We start from the raw sequence: 14,905 nt of genomic DNA, 5'->3' as shown, positions 1-14,905 counted from the left end.
CCCTCTCCCTTCCTAACTCCCTTTCCCTCCCCGCCACAGCTCATGGTTCTCCATTGCTTCCCCTGAAAACGCTGCTCTGGCTCAGAATTCTCCCTTCTCTCCCCAACCTCACATCCTAGCTCTCCCACCCCCCAGAGCCCCTTCCAGTGCCTCCCTTCTGTGGCCTTCTCCAACCACGGCAGAGGCGTGGTGCTGACACAGGGCCAAGACACGTGAGGGAGAGCCCTGTGGCTGCCCCCTCCCCGGGGTGTGGGCGGCTAATGGGAAGCACATGGCTGGGGTGACCGCAAGAGCCAGCCAGTCCTCCAGCCCCGAGTGTCTGCACCACTCCCGGGACCCACAGCATGGCGGGACCTGGTGACTGGAGGGGTGGGAGCCCCGCTCTTCTCCCCCAGCATTGCCAGGAGGGCATCCACACCCAAGCCCAGGGAGTAGCCAGCTTGGAGGTGAAGGGGAGGGAGTCCAGGGTGGACATAGCCCCTCTGCCCACACTCACCCCTCAGAAGGCCAGGTAGCTTCCAAGGATGAGTTGCATCTATATTTGCAGGTTCAATCCTGCTCTAGAAAACAGCTCTCTCCTCAAGTGCAGCAGCCACCATTACCTGAAATCTCCTCAGCAGCCCCTCCTCAGAGGACACTGAAGGGGCCAGGAGCAAAACTACTGCCCTGTACACGTGCTTCCAAGCTAGACCCAGGCTGCTCCCTGGAGGAACGAGGATGCCTGGGACCTTCAGACCGACGCCTAGGGCATTGCCTCTCCTGAGACCCTTCCTGGCCTCCTGTGCCTCTGCATCTCTTCATGGGACCATCACACATGAACTCAGCTTTGGCACACCATGTGGTCATGGATTCACTCACCCATTCGTTCATTCACTGTTGAGCTCCTATCCTGGGCACCAGACCCCCAGCCAAGTGATGGAGATACAGCAGTGCACACAGTAGCAGGGACCCTGCCCCGAGAGCTTCCTTTCAGAAAGGGGACCAGCAATCAGCAGGAGGACCCCTGGCTCCCTTCGCCGAGCTCCTGCCTATCTGAGTTTCCTCAGCTTTCACTCTTAGGAAACAAACATTTGTACCCGTGGGCCCGGACTCCATGCCTCCAGACATTCAGCGGGTCAGGGATGAAAGACCTTACACATTGAACAAAAAAAAAAAAAATTCGTGGGTTTGGACTTTACAACACAATAAGACAACTTCTCAAAAATGTTCCGGGGGGCGGGGGGCGGGGGAAATGGCTTTTCAGATTTGTTTTTCTCTCAGAAACATTGCAGAGTTGTTTCCGTTGCTTTTCAGTTTAGAGTGAGGTCAAGGGAGATGGGGAGGTTTTTACCAGAAAGATAAAAGGTATTTTTCCCCAGTCAGGAAAAACAACAGACAGAAGGGATCCAAAAATACTGATTTCTTCAGCCACCTCTGTGGTGAGAACATAAAACTTGTGGGACATGTTTTGTGAAGATCCTCACAGTGAAATACTCAGGGGAAAGACCCATGAACTTGTCCTCCATGACCTGTACAGGGAATGACATTGCTCATTGGAAAAATGTTTCCCTGGGGAGACCAGAATGTCCACTTCCTCTGGCTGTGTCCACCATGGGGACTCCAGAATGCTCTGACCTCAGGTTCCTTGTGGTGGCTGTTTTCTACTGCAGGGAGTGTAGGAAACACAAACCAGAACAGAAAGGGGTGGGCGGGGTCAGGAAGAGAAAGGACAGGCCTGTGTACACGTAGACTCCACAGTTATAACTCAACTCAGCCCACATTGAACAAGAGACTGTCCATGTGCTGGGCACTGGGATCCAGGGTACCAAGAACCCAGGTATAACCAGCAGGGAGCTCAATTTGAGGACAGTTTTCAGGACCATCCATAATAGAATCTGCATTCACATCCTTGAGTTTGCTTTTCAGCTTCCCCACCATAGTAGGTGCTTTAGACTCACAGGCTCCTAGAAGTCCCAGCTGGAAGGGTCTTTGCAGCTGCCCAAACCCCTCAGTTTATAGTTGAGGGAAACAACAGGCCCACAGAGGAAAAGTGACATGCCAAGATCACACAGCAAGTCCCTAGCAGAACTGAAGCCTGGAACCCAGGTCTGCTGTTCCCCTTTCTTAACACAGAGAGCTGTTCGGTGATCGGTGAGACACGGAAGGGTTGCTAGCAATCTGTCCTTGAATTTGCTGCTTCTTTGACTTCAGTTTTCCCATCATGATAAGGATAGTAATGGTACCTGTCTCAAAGAGCTATGCTGAGATTGGTGTGAGGTCATCCACACCCAGTGCTTAGAACAGCGCCTGGCACATAACAATGAAATAGAGCACTTATTAGTATCCTTATCAGCAGCAGCAGGACTTATTGCAGGGACCTTTCATTCCTCCATTCAAGAGGTACTTAGTGAGGGCACACCTGTCTAACAGGACACAGGGCCCATCCCCAGCCCAGGGGCTCACCGTCTGGTCGGGGAGACACACATCAACAGGAGACCATGGCCCTGTGGGATAAGCTGTCCAACGGGACGACCAAAGTGACGGTGGCAGGAGTGCCGAGGAGGCTTCCCAGAGGAAGGGCCGGCTAGATGTTCCCTGACGGATGAGAAGGGCTTAGGCAGGTAGAGAGTGGGTAGAGAGAATGACACGCACAAGGATCTAGACAAGAGAGAACCTGGTGAGTCCCCAGCTTGGGAAAAGGGAGAACGAGACAGTGCATTTGATGGGGGCAGGGTGGGGGGGGGGGCGGTGGTGAACAGGCTGGATTTCCCTACAGCTGGGGAGGAGACAGGGGGCCCACCAAGGCCCTCTGAGACCGTCTACAGCCGCCCGTGCCTGGGGAAGCACCTGGATCGTTGGCCTGCGTGACTTCGGGCAAGTCCCTTCCCATCTCTGGGCCTCGGTTTCCCCATCTGCAAGCAAAGTGGATGTGCGGATGTACAAATATGATCCCTCAGGCCCCCTCCCAGTGTAAGCACTGTGCCTCCTTTGAGAAGCAGCCTGCTCCCCGTGGAAGAAATTCCTCTCCAGGAGTTTATTCTGCCAGAGCCCTGGAGAACAGGCCTTGCCTCTTCCCTCTTCTCTCTGAGCCCTGAGTTGACTCTAACCCTTGTTATTATTTTGGTCATAATCGAGCCCCCCACCTTCACTGCTTCCGGCTTTGTGGAACACCTTGACTTTGGGCCAGAGTTCAGGAGGCCAGCCCCAATCCTGGGTGGGGGCCAAGGTGGGAAAAGAGAGGCAGAGACCAGCTCCCCAAAGAAAAGAGCAGAAAAGGTCAGCAAAGGCTCCCAGCCCTCGGTCGCATGTCTGAGGTCCAGCAAATGTCGACTGAATTGAACTGAGTCCAGGGAGTTGATTTAGACTGAACTGCAGGAAACTGGATGTCTCCACGGGGGTCATTCCCAGCTGGAGGCGCTGGGCTGGGTGTTTGCATGGAGAGCATTGCCATCTAGTGGTCACTTCTGTCATGAGCTCTGAGCCTGCCTCCTGGCCGCCCTGGCCTGAGGGTCCTTCAGGACTCCTTTCTCTCATCACCTGCAGGTGATGGACAGCTCCATGCCCCTGATTGGAGAGCACCTGGAAGAGGACAAACAGCTGATGGCCGATCTCGTTGTCTCCAAAATGAGCCAACTCCCGATGCCAGGGGGCACAGTGCCCTCGCCCCTGCGGCCTTGGGTAAGGTCCTCAGAAGTAAGGGACACTGTGTAGCCATGAGAAACGCCTGACTGTCTGGGAATGGGTGCCCTGATCCACAGGAGATGCTCCCAGGGAGGAACCAACTTGGGGAGAAAGGAATGGGGTGTGGGTGAGGCTGGGATTGGGGGAGAGCTTGTAGCCCTGCTCCTGATGGGGGAACTTGGGAGGCTCTGAGAGACCCTTCCTCCCTTCACCATCCTGGGGAGAAAAACCTTGTCTCAACTGGGCTCTGGGTGTCTGTAGGCAGAGATTATTAACATAAGAAACCAGTTGTCCCCTCTGTGCCCTCCATCCCGGGCCTGAGCAGGGAGCAGGGAGCAGGGTGTGTGTGTGTGTGTGCGCGCACACACGTGCCCGTGTACACACATGCCCTTTGTATACTCCCAGGGCACCAGTCAATAGAGACTATTGTGTCTTCCATTTTCCTCATCCTCCAACCTCGACATGCTCCCTCAGAGCTCCTCCCTTCCACAGTCCTCACCACGGACTACCAGATTATTCTCCAAAGAATTTGCTAGACCCCCAGCTTTCTGGAAAAGCAAGTCTCAAAACCTGCTCCCCCTTTCCCCACAAAAACAAACCTGTGATAACAGATGTCAGAATGATGGTCATACTCGAGGGGGCTGCTGGCTGGGAGGGGGCACGGAGCAGGCTTCTCCACTGGAAATGTTCTGTCTTGACCTGCTTGGTGGTTACACAGGTGTATCCACGTGTGAAAACTCGTTGTGCTGTACACTTAAGAACTGTGCACATTATGTAAGTTTTACCTCAGTAGTGAACAGATGTTGATAAACCCTGCCCTCGTACGCAGGAAGTAAATGGCTGTGGTGATCACAACAGGCTTCTTTTCTCTTCTGCTCTAGACTCCTCAGACTAAACCAGCAAAACCCCCCGGGCAAGCCCAGCTTGGGCCTCTGCTCGGACAGCCTCAGCCACGGACACCCACACAAGGTAGGGCCCACGACGAGCTGCGCACCGAGAGAAACCGTCCAGCAAGCATGCTGGAATGCACTGAGGGGTCCACGCATGACTTCCAGAAGGCGCTCTGGAACACTCCATCTTAATACTTTATCCCCAGATATGTGCCCCCGCTCTGTATGCAGAATGAAAGAGACCATGAGGTTTGTCACCCCCTTAAAGTCAGAAAAGGAGGAAAGGAAGACAGACAGTAAATGTATTAAGTACCACTGTGCTAGGGACTTTCCCATTTGTTTTCTCATTTTCAGCCTCCCAACTTGTCAACAGTGAAAACAACAGTATTTCCCTTTTACAGAGATGGGTGTTGAGGCTTCGTCCAAGGAAGCACAAGAAAATGGCAGGTTTACAAGTCTGGCCTTTCAGATCTTCTAGAAATTGTCTGTTTCCTAGCTGCTAGCAGTGCCTGATTATAGATTTATGAGCCAACCAGCTAGAGTGAGAAAGAAAAACGGAACGTTGTACAGAACCTTGTCGATTGGAATTGTTCCTCAAAAAATATCCCAGCATTACTATGTAAATGCCACCATTTATTAGAGGATGGATGAACTATTGACGACAAGATGAAAAGAAATCGTGGCCATAACTAACCTTCTCTCAGGCTGCCAGCTGCTCGGGTGTTCTCACGCTCAGGCCTGGGGAGAAAGTCAGCCCATGTCCTCTCCCGCAGTCAGAACTTTCCGGGCACACTCACTGCTCTAGTGCCAGCTTGGAGCCTCAGGACCGCTTCGCACCAAGAAGCCAGGCCAGGCATTTTCATGGTGACCTTTTAAGGATCTGCTTTAAGACTCATCAGAAAGAAACATTACTATCACACTGTGGCCTTTGCAGTCGCTTTTATCAAAGTAACAGATTCATTGCTTCTTGGGAAAATCGGCCTTGGGCACTAAATGGCTTCTTCTTCAAAAGGTCTTAGATAAAACACCCCATTCATCTTTCTTGTCTGTGCTTCTCTTCTTGGAAGAGCAGAAAGCATTTAAGAAGAGGGAAATTGCATGACTTACATAACTGTGTACCAAAGAACACTGGCTGCTTCTTCAGGCAGATAAACACCTATTTGAATCCACTTCCATGTCTCAGTACCCTGGCAGACTTAGGCAAGTTACATCACTTCTCGGAGCCTCAGTTTCCCCAGTGATAAAGGAGGAAATGACAGCTGCCCCGTTTAGTCATGGGAAGCTTCCCGTGAGATAACACAGGTGAAGCAGTTAGCAAGGTGTCCCGGCGTGGAGGTAGTGCTTAGTAGGTTCTAGCTCTTACTACTACTAATATACTGTTAATAACTATTTATATGACCTTTACCGTTAAAAACTCACTATTAATATTTTGTGTCTTACTAACAATTATAATATACATGTTGTCCTTAATGGTTGTTATCATAACAATCCTTATAACTAAAGCAGCCCCACTGCCCTCCTGCCCGGTGAGAATTCTGTGATTATAAATGTTCAAAAACAACTTATTCATCACCCTGCCAGGCTCTGACTGTGCCTCTGCCCTACCCTGGCCCTTCTCACTCTGCCCCAGGGCTTACTTTTTCAACCACATTTGAACCGAGCACTTTTAAAACAGAGAGCTACTGTATTCTGGTTTCCTCTCCGGCCCAGAGTAGAGACACGCTCGATAAAGAGATATTTTAAGCGACATGAGGCTAAACACACGTTTAGTGAGTTGAAAAACAATCAATTTAAAACCAATTAGGATAATTAAAGAAAATGCTCATTGAATTAACATTCAGATTAAAAATAACAAGGCTAATTAAAACACAGTGCTTTCATTGAGTTCCCAAAATAACAAGACCACATTATTAACTTGTTTTTTGAACTCACTACTCACTTTCAACTCAGTAAAAATGAAGGTCTCTTTTAATGAACCTCACATCTTTTAGCACCAATCCTGGGCTAAGGCAAATACTTTCTACATTTAATTTTTTTTTCTGTATGTGCTCAAGCAAAAAATACTAAATTTGTTGCTTTGCTGAGAAGCTGAAAGCAATTAGTGTCTCTTGATGCATCCCACCTGTATAGTAGGGACTGAACGAATAGTTAATAAATGAACAAATGAGTATCCAGATTTTCCAAGATATTATATCAGTCTTGAGGAGCAGAGTGTGGAGAGGTGGGGCGGGGGGTGGGATTTAAGATAAAACTAGAAAACATGTCTTTTGGGACCTACAATGGGTTTAAAAAACAAAAAAGTAAACCAACATTTAAAAATCAGAAGCTTTTACATAAACATCTAGATTTCCAGCTTCTCCTGATAGAGCAGGAGCTCTAGAAACAGTGGGCCTGCTTGCTACGTAGCCACTGTCCACTGACAGGGCAAGGACTCCTCCGTTTGCCTCAGGCCTTACTCCTTCCTCGCTAGTGTCACTTCCACAGTGACACAGTGTCAATTGCCATTTTCTTTGTTCTTGCCCCTCTTTAAAGAGATAAGTCTCTGAACCGTGTATCTCAAGTGGGAAAATTTTTTAAAGCCACGTGATTTTTCTGACACTCTCCTGCTTTATTTATTTATGTATCTGCCTGGCCCTATAGGTGTTTGAGTTTTGTGATCAATGGGTCCTCCAATCTACTGGGACAATATAGTCATGAATCAAGCCATGTGCAATCAGTTGCTAGACTGGAGCTGCAATTCAGTCCAACCTGGAAGGTGTTGCACAAGCTCACAAAGATATTCAAATATGGAGGGATGTTTGATGTCTAGTCCAACGACCTCATTTCCAAACAAGGGCCCAGAGAGGAGAAGTGATGCACCCACAGTCACACAGCAGGTTAATGGCAAGGACCTGGGGCTCTGGTACCTGTAGGGTGTCAGGACCACCAGACATGAAGGTCGTGCCCTCCACACAGGGCCCAGCTGAGACAGTCTGAGCGGGGAGGCCAGCTGAAATCTAGTCCTTGCCCCCTTTGCACCGGGCTCAGAGCAGCCACCACTGGGGGAAAGCACCTTTTTCTTAATTTGCACAAAGGTGCTGCCCTGTGTGGTACAGTAAAGAAAGGAAAAAAGGGAAACAAAAGAAAACAGAGCTTTGAGCCAGAGAGATCTAGGTTTGAGTCTAGGCTCTTCCCCTTACTAGAAGTGACACTTTTTAAGCAAGTCACAGTATATCTGGGACTGAGTTTCTTTGTAAAATGGGGATGATAATAATGCCTAACCCACAAGCTGCGAGGGTGCGCAGCCCAAGGCCGGGACATGATAGAGAGGACACAGTAGAGACCTGGGGAGCTCACACAAGTGGAAGCCACATTATGAAAGGGCTCAGAGTTGAGCTCCAGCCCTTTTTAAACTCTCAGTCTCCCATCCTCTCAACAAAGCATGGCGAGAATCACCGCAGTGCATCCCACCTTCCCAGGAGCCGCTGTATCCTGGGATGGAGAGCAGCAGGCAGCTAGTCTGCTTTGCCAAGATGCATTTCACAATCAGCAGTCCTGACACCTGGGTTCAAGGGTGAGGAGGGTGCACCTTGTTTGCTTGGAGCCTTGGAATTCCACTCAAAGTCATTTCTGGGAGGCTAAAATGTCCTTTCGCTTGTAGGTGAAAGCCTATATGCTTTGTGCATCAACAGGGTGAAGTCAAGCTCCTCTGTGGGCTTTCTGTGGTTACCCCTTCTAGTTATGAAACCTTAATGAGGCTGCTTCCACTTCAACCTGATGAGCAGATTGGTATCTTCCCTACCGGCCTCTCTCTAGATCAAATGATACATTGCTTTTGAAAGTTCTTAGAAAAGATTAGAGAGCTATCCAAAAGTAAGGGATAATTATTTTCATTGTTTCAAAAGTAATACATCTTCGGTGTGGAAAACATCAGTGAGCAAAAGGAAGAGAATTTAAGTCCCTCATCATCCCACCGCTTTTTTTTTTTTTTTTTTGCGGTACGCGGGCCTCTCACTGTTGTGGCCTCTCCCGTTGCGGAGCACAGGCTCCGGACGTGCAGGCTCAGCGGCCATGGCTCACGGGCCCAGCCGCTCTGCAGCATGTGGGATCTTCCCGGACCGGGGCACGAACCCGTGTCCCCTGCATCGGTAGGCGGACTCTCAACCACTGCGCCACCAGGGAAGCCCCCATCCCACCGCTTTTAAAATCATTGCTCGGTGCCTCATTACTTGAAGCGTGGAAAGCAGAAGCATCACCTGGGAGCTTGTTAGTAACGTAGACCCCATCCGTGTTGCCATAACAAAATACCACAGACTGAGTGGCTTCATCAACAGACCTTTATTTTCTCATGGTTCTGGAGGCTGGAAGTCCAAGATCAAGGTGCCAGCAGGGTTGAAACTTCTCCCCAGGGCTTGCAGACAACACCTTCTCACTGTGTCTTCACGTGGCCTTTCCTCTGTGTGTGCAGGTCCCTGGTCTCTCTCTCTCTTTTCATAAGGATACCAGTCCTATTGGATTAAGGCCCACCTTTATGGCATCATTCAACAATAGTTACCTCTTTTAAGGCCCTATTTCCAAAAACAGTCACACCAGGGGTTAGGACTCCACCATATGAATTTTGTGAAGGGACAGAATCCAGTTCATAACACCACTCAAGGCCTACTGTATCGGAATCTTTATTTTGACAAGATGCGTGGTGATTCATATGCCATTAAAGTTTGAGACACACTGGTTTTAATGTATAACCTTCCAGTCTTTCTTTTTTACGTATCTTTATATATATACATGCCAAAATGGAATTAAACTGCAAATACTGTTTTATAAGCTGCTTATCAACAACATCCCATGTCATTTAATATTATTCTGCCACGTCATACGTGATGACCATAGCATATTCCGTTATATGAATTTATCCTAATGTTCCTAGTCAGTTCCTCTACAGTTAGGCATTTGTATTGTTTTCAGTTTTTCACTGTTACGAAAAACACTGTAGGGACTTCCCTGGCGGTCCAGCGGTTAAGACTTCGCCTTCCAAAGCAGGGGGTGCGGGTTCAATCCCTGGTCGGGGAACTAAGATCCCACATGCCTCGTGGCCAAAAAAACAAAACATAAAACAGCAGCAATTATTGTCACAAATTCAATAAAGACTTTAAAAAAATGGGCCACATCAAAAAAATCTTAAAAAAAAAAAAAGAAAAACACTGTAATGAACATCCCTGAAGCGACCCTTGTGCACAGCCATATTTATCCTAAAAAATTTTGAATGTAATAATTTTTCTCTCCCTGTAGGGGGCCCTCGCCAAGCTCAGTCTCCTCAGCCCCCGAGATCTGGAAGCCCCTCGCAACAGAGGCTCTCCCCACAAGGCCAGCAACCCCTGAGCCCCTCATCTGGATCTCCACAGCAGCAGAGGTCACCAGGCTCTCCACAGCTATCCCGCACATCTGGAGGCAGCTCTCCAAACCAGGTCTCCAAGCCAGGCACCACCCTTACCTCACAGCCCCGGCCCCCCATGCAGGGCCACAGCACTTCCCAACAGGGTGAAGAGTCCAAGAAACCAGCAACACCCCACCCCCATCTCAAGTAAGTGCTTTGGGAATTGGGAAGGGCATAGGGTGGACTTGGGGTGTAGACAGAGCTGGGCTGGCTCAGGGTCAGGGACTCAGAGACAGAAGAAGACCCACCAAGGCCTCACCCAGACTTTAAATGGGTAGAAGGAAGCCCAGAGGATGGACCCGGGATGGCAGGCAGGACCCAGAAAGGTGAGAGGATAGATTAGGTCCCACTGTGATCCTCCATGTATACATGCATCGGTTATCTCTTGCTGCATAACAAACCACCCTGAAACTTAGTGGCTTAAGAAAATAACCATTTTCTTTGTTCATAATTTTTGGGTTTAGCAATTTGTTCTGAGTTTGGCTCAGCTGGGAGGATCTGCTGGTCTCTCCTGTAGAGTTGCCAGATAAAATATAGGATGCCCAGGTAGATTTGAATTTCAGATAAACAATGAATAGTTTTGAGCATAAGTATGCCCTCAAATGTTACATGGGATATACTTATACTCAAAAAGTAATTGTTTTTAATCTGAATATCAAATTTAAGTGGGTGTCCTGTATTTTTACTTACTAAATCTAGCAACCCTACTCTACTGGGATCACTCATATGGCTGTAGTCATCTGGCAGCTTACCTGGGGCTGGATGGTCCAAGAGGGCCTCCTGCACATTTCTGGTTGTTGGTGTTGCCTGTCATCTGAGCCTCTGTCTCTCCTTGGGCCTCATCCTCCAGCAGGCTGAGCCCAGCTTCCTCATATGGTAGAATTACATTCCAAAAGGGCAAAAGTAGAAGCTTCAAGGCTTCTCGAGGTCCAGCCTTAGAAGACGCTGCATAATGTCATTTCATCCCATCACACGCGTTTGGTAAATACAAGTCACATGGTCAAGCCCCGATTAAAGAGGTGGGGAAATAGACTCTTGATAGGAGGACCTGCAGAGTCGCATTGTGAAAGACTAGGAGATGGGGACGGGAGGGAGAGTTGCCACCACTTTGTAAAAGATCCATCCCAATGCACACATACATCCTCTTTCCTGTTTCCACTCAAGCCCGTCTCTTGGTTTGAGGTCAGAAAGAGAGACCCTAAATGTGTTTTCTTTGGAAAGCCTCTCCCTTTCTTCAACTCCAAACACTAATGTTAATAATCATCGTTTCACTGCTGGCATCTATTATCTACTTACTATGTACTAAGCACTTTACTTAGTTGGTTTGTTTTTTTTAAGTCCCATGGGCTTAGGAGTTAATAACAATTATTAACCCCATTTTACAGATGAGCAAACAGAGAAAGACATTAATAATTTGCCAAAGTTTCCACTGTTAAGAAGTAGAAGAGCTAGGATTGAACACAAGACATCCAGCCCATGAGTCATGCTAACCATAATTTTTCTGAATAGGTAATACATTCACATGGTTCAAAGATCTAAAAGATATTGTTTTTATTGAAAAAAATCTCCCATCTCATTCCTATCCAATGCTTTCCTGCGCCCCGCTCCCCAGAGGTAACTATTTTTGTTAGTTCCTTGTGTGTTCCTCCAGTGTTTCCTTATGCAAATACAGAAATATACGTTCTGATTCCCTCCTGCCACTTATTTACACAATCAGCAGTATTCACCATCCACACCGTTTTGCTCCTTGCTTTTACGTTTAACAGTAAATCCTGGAGCTCTTGCACTCAGTTCATTGACATTTTCTCCTTTTCACAGCTGTATAGTATTCTACTATATAGTTATACTACAATTTATCCAACGAATCCACCCTAAATGGAAATGTGGTATGCTCTTCCAAAGAAGGTTGCAGTGAATAGCCTTGAAAACATGCTGTTTCTTACACGTGCAGGATCAGCTGTATAGAAAATACCTGAAATGGTATTATTGGATCAAAGGACAAATGCATTTTTAGTTTGATGAACTGAGCAAGTGGTCCTCCAGCAATAGGCATAGAGGCTGACGGCACAGACTCTAGAGTCAGACCACCTGGGTTCAGTGTCAGCTCTGCCACTTGAAAGCTGCATGACCTCAGAAAAGTTACCTAATCTCTCTGTGCTTAAACTTCCTCTCATGCAAAATGGGGACAATAGTACTTACACCATAGGGTTATTGTAAGGATTAAAATGAGTTTTTGCACAGTTAGTGCTTCTAGCCAGCCAGAATGAAGCTGGCTCCATACGGGTGTATCTGTGACAGCCTCTCACATGTGAAAAGATACAGCCCAGCTAATCACGGAACAGACGAGGGCTTTGGGACTTAAGCCAGGTTTGGACACTAACCTCAATAGTCATCTAGCTAAAAACATTTAAATCTCCTGGGTTGTTGCTCTGAAGTATTATTTGGTTCAATTCAAATCCGCAGGCGTTTATCAAATGCCTACTCTGAACTTAGTCCTGGAAAGCACCCTGGGGGGAATAAGCAAGGGGAAAAGATAGTCTCTGCTTTGAAGAAGATTTTGTTTAATGTGATGACAAGACCAAGTGGGGATCTCTTCCTATGTCTTTCACCCCCACTAGACTGTGAGCCCCTTGAGGGCAGGACCTGAATCTCATTCATCTCTCCAACCTGTCACCTAGCATTAGGCTGGCACACAGGGTCAAGTGGGTTTGTACACAGAGGCAGGAGAGTGGTCAAGCTGTGCTCTAGTCACGCCTGCCGTCTGAGCAGCCTGGTTTTGTGAAAAGAATATGAGCCTTGGACGCTCCCCTGTTACTTGCTGTAAGCCCCAATTTCTGTGCCTAAAAAAGAAGGATACCAATAGCCACCTTGCAGGTTAATTGCGTGTGTGGTGTACCCAGCATCGTGTAAGGGCGGGGATGCCTTGTTTCTGGTCTCACTGTCCTTGTGGTGAGGGGGCTCACCCAGCTGGCTTCCAGGCAAGCCCCAGGACTCACTTCCTGGGGAGTCAAGCCTTGTCGCCCCCAACCCCCTTGCCTTTCTGTTTCAGCAAATCCCAGTCCCTGACTAACAGCCTCAGCACGTCTGACACCTCCCAGCGCGGGACCCCAAGTGAAGACGAGGCCAAGGCCGAGACCATCCGCAACCTGAGGAAGTCTTTCGCCAGCCTGTTCTCGGACTAACCCTGTCCAGGCCGGGAGGTGGGGTGCCCCGTTACACTCCCCCCTCTCCTGCCCCATCCTCCATCTCAGCCTTGGTTCCTGACGGGAACAGAATGGAGGGCCTGAGAATATACTTTCCAAATGCCTTTGATCCAGTAACTGAGTATCTACATGTGTTCCCACTTTCCTTTGCCATGACGTTCCAGCATTGCCCAACTGAGGGGTGGGCCTTTGAGAGCCTCCAGATTCCTCAAAACGGGCCTTAAAGACAGGCATCACGTCAACCTTCCTACCCAGATGCTTGCTTCCCTGCCTCAGATAACCAAGTGAGATGTCTGTGTGTGGCTAGTTTTGACATTTCTTGTTAGTGTTTTGCTTGCCTTTGGGAAGGGCCCCCTCTTGAGCCTTGCCCCACCTCCATCAAATGCAGACGCTGAAGTCAGACCTCAGCAATGTAGGAGGCAATAACCTTTTGACAGTGTTTTGCAAACAAAAGGAGAAAAGTACAGCCAGGGGAACCTACCACCTACCCTTGCAAGTCCCATCCAAGCTCAAGAGATGGCCCTGCGGACCAGACAGGCAAAGGCCCCATCACACCCGCCACCAGTGGATCTTGAGGACCATGGAAAGATTTCAGAGCCTGTGTGACACGTGGGGCCTTTCAGAACACAACAGAAACAGAGGGGAGGCTTTACAATGTTGCTCGTGCCCAGAGTGCTATCCTAAATTGGACAGCCAAGAGCAGACCACGGGTTCTTTTAGGAGTCATCACTAGTTCCCAGAGGGGGAATATGCCCTCCGCTTCCCAAGGAAGGAGTTAGGTTAGGGCCTCTCTACCCATTCCGTGTTACACCACCATTTGATCTCTGAATTCCCACCAGGAATGTTGTTTTCTCCTCAAGGATATACAAGGAGCCGGAGACAACGAGCAGATGGATGACACAGGATCAGAAAGTGCGATGACAGTAACTTCTAGCTCAGCGTTTTGCAGGCAGTGTACAGCAAGGTACTGGAAGGTTACTCAGTTATAAAAGGGTTCACCGGTCAAACGTGTTTAGGAAACACTGTTTTTTGTTTGTTTCTTTTCTGAGATTGATAGTACATATCAAAGGCTCTTGGAATTCCTGCAGTAAAGAAATTAGCTTTAACTTTGTTTAACCCACACTTATTTGACTAAACAAGTTAACTGCAGAGCTGGAAAACGTAACCCTGACTCCCTTCCCAATGCTTTCTCCTACATCAGACTCCTCTCATGATTAGATGGGGTGCAGGGGTGTCCCAAATCTCCAAGCACCTGGTGCTAGAAACATTGTAGGTGCCAGACCAGCCTCCTGGCTCCAAAGAGCCGAGGATAATCCAACATAGCCATGCTATCCCCTTACAGCCCACTTTGCAACTTGAGACACGTCTTCCCCTCACTGTTCATGGGGAAGGGAGAGAGGGAGGTAAGAATGAAAGTGTCCTTGGCCTGGAGCTGCATTCTGAATAAAAGAGTGCGGAACACTGTTGGGCAGGATGTAACACCACAAAGCCACGTGTTTTAGAAGATTGAGAACACAGGAATATGTGAGGCGATAGTCACTCTTCTACACTGGAAATTAAGACTGGAAGAAGAAATCAAACCATCTCACCCAATTCTCACTTAGTAATAAAACACAGCCCAAAATACACAACAAAGTGGTGATAGGCTAGACAAAGTTTCTCAAAGCGTGGGACATGGCCATGTGCATAGCCAGCTTCATTTCAGACCAAAGGATTCAGAATTTCTGGTCATAAGGCCC

At 48.4% G+C, this 14,905-nt stretch overlaps 1 protein-coding gene across 1 annotated transcript in view; it reads left to right on the top strand.

Moving 5' to 3' along the window:
* The window catches only part of SYN3 (synapsin III), a gene marked incomplete at both ends in the record, with an annotated part of 425,000 nt that extends 411,855 nt beyond the window's left edge, over nucleotides 1-13,145 (top strand). Inside the window, 4 exons of the mRNA XM_079715155.1 lie at nucleotides 3,523-3,657; nucleotides 4,542-4,629; nucleotides 9,819-10,110; nucleotides 13,013-13,145. Of these exons, the coding sequence (XP_079571281.1) occupies nucleotides 3,523-3,657; nucleotides 4,542-4,629; nucleotides 9,819-10,110; nucleotides 13,013-13,145 (648 nt within the window). The remainder of the gene's footprint in view (nucleotides 1-3,522; nucleotides 3,658-4,541; nucleotides 4,630-9,818; nucleotides 10,111-13,012) is intronic.
* Nucleotides 13,146-14,905: the final 1,760 nt, after the last annotated feature.

The sequence above is a fragment of the Hyperoodon ampullatus genome (genome assembly GCF_949752795.1).
Source record: "Hyperoodon ampullatus genome assembly, chromosome: 11".
NCBI classification, from domain to species: domain Eukaryota; kingdom Metazoa; phylum Chordata; class Mammalia; order Artiodactyla; family Ziphiidae; genus Hyperoodon; species Hyperoodon ampullatus.
This window is presented reverse-complemented; position numbering and strand designations above follow the sequence as displayed.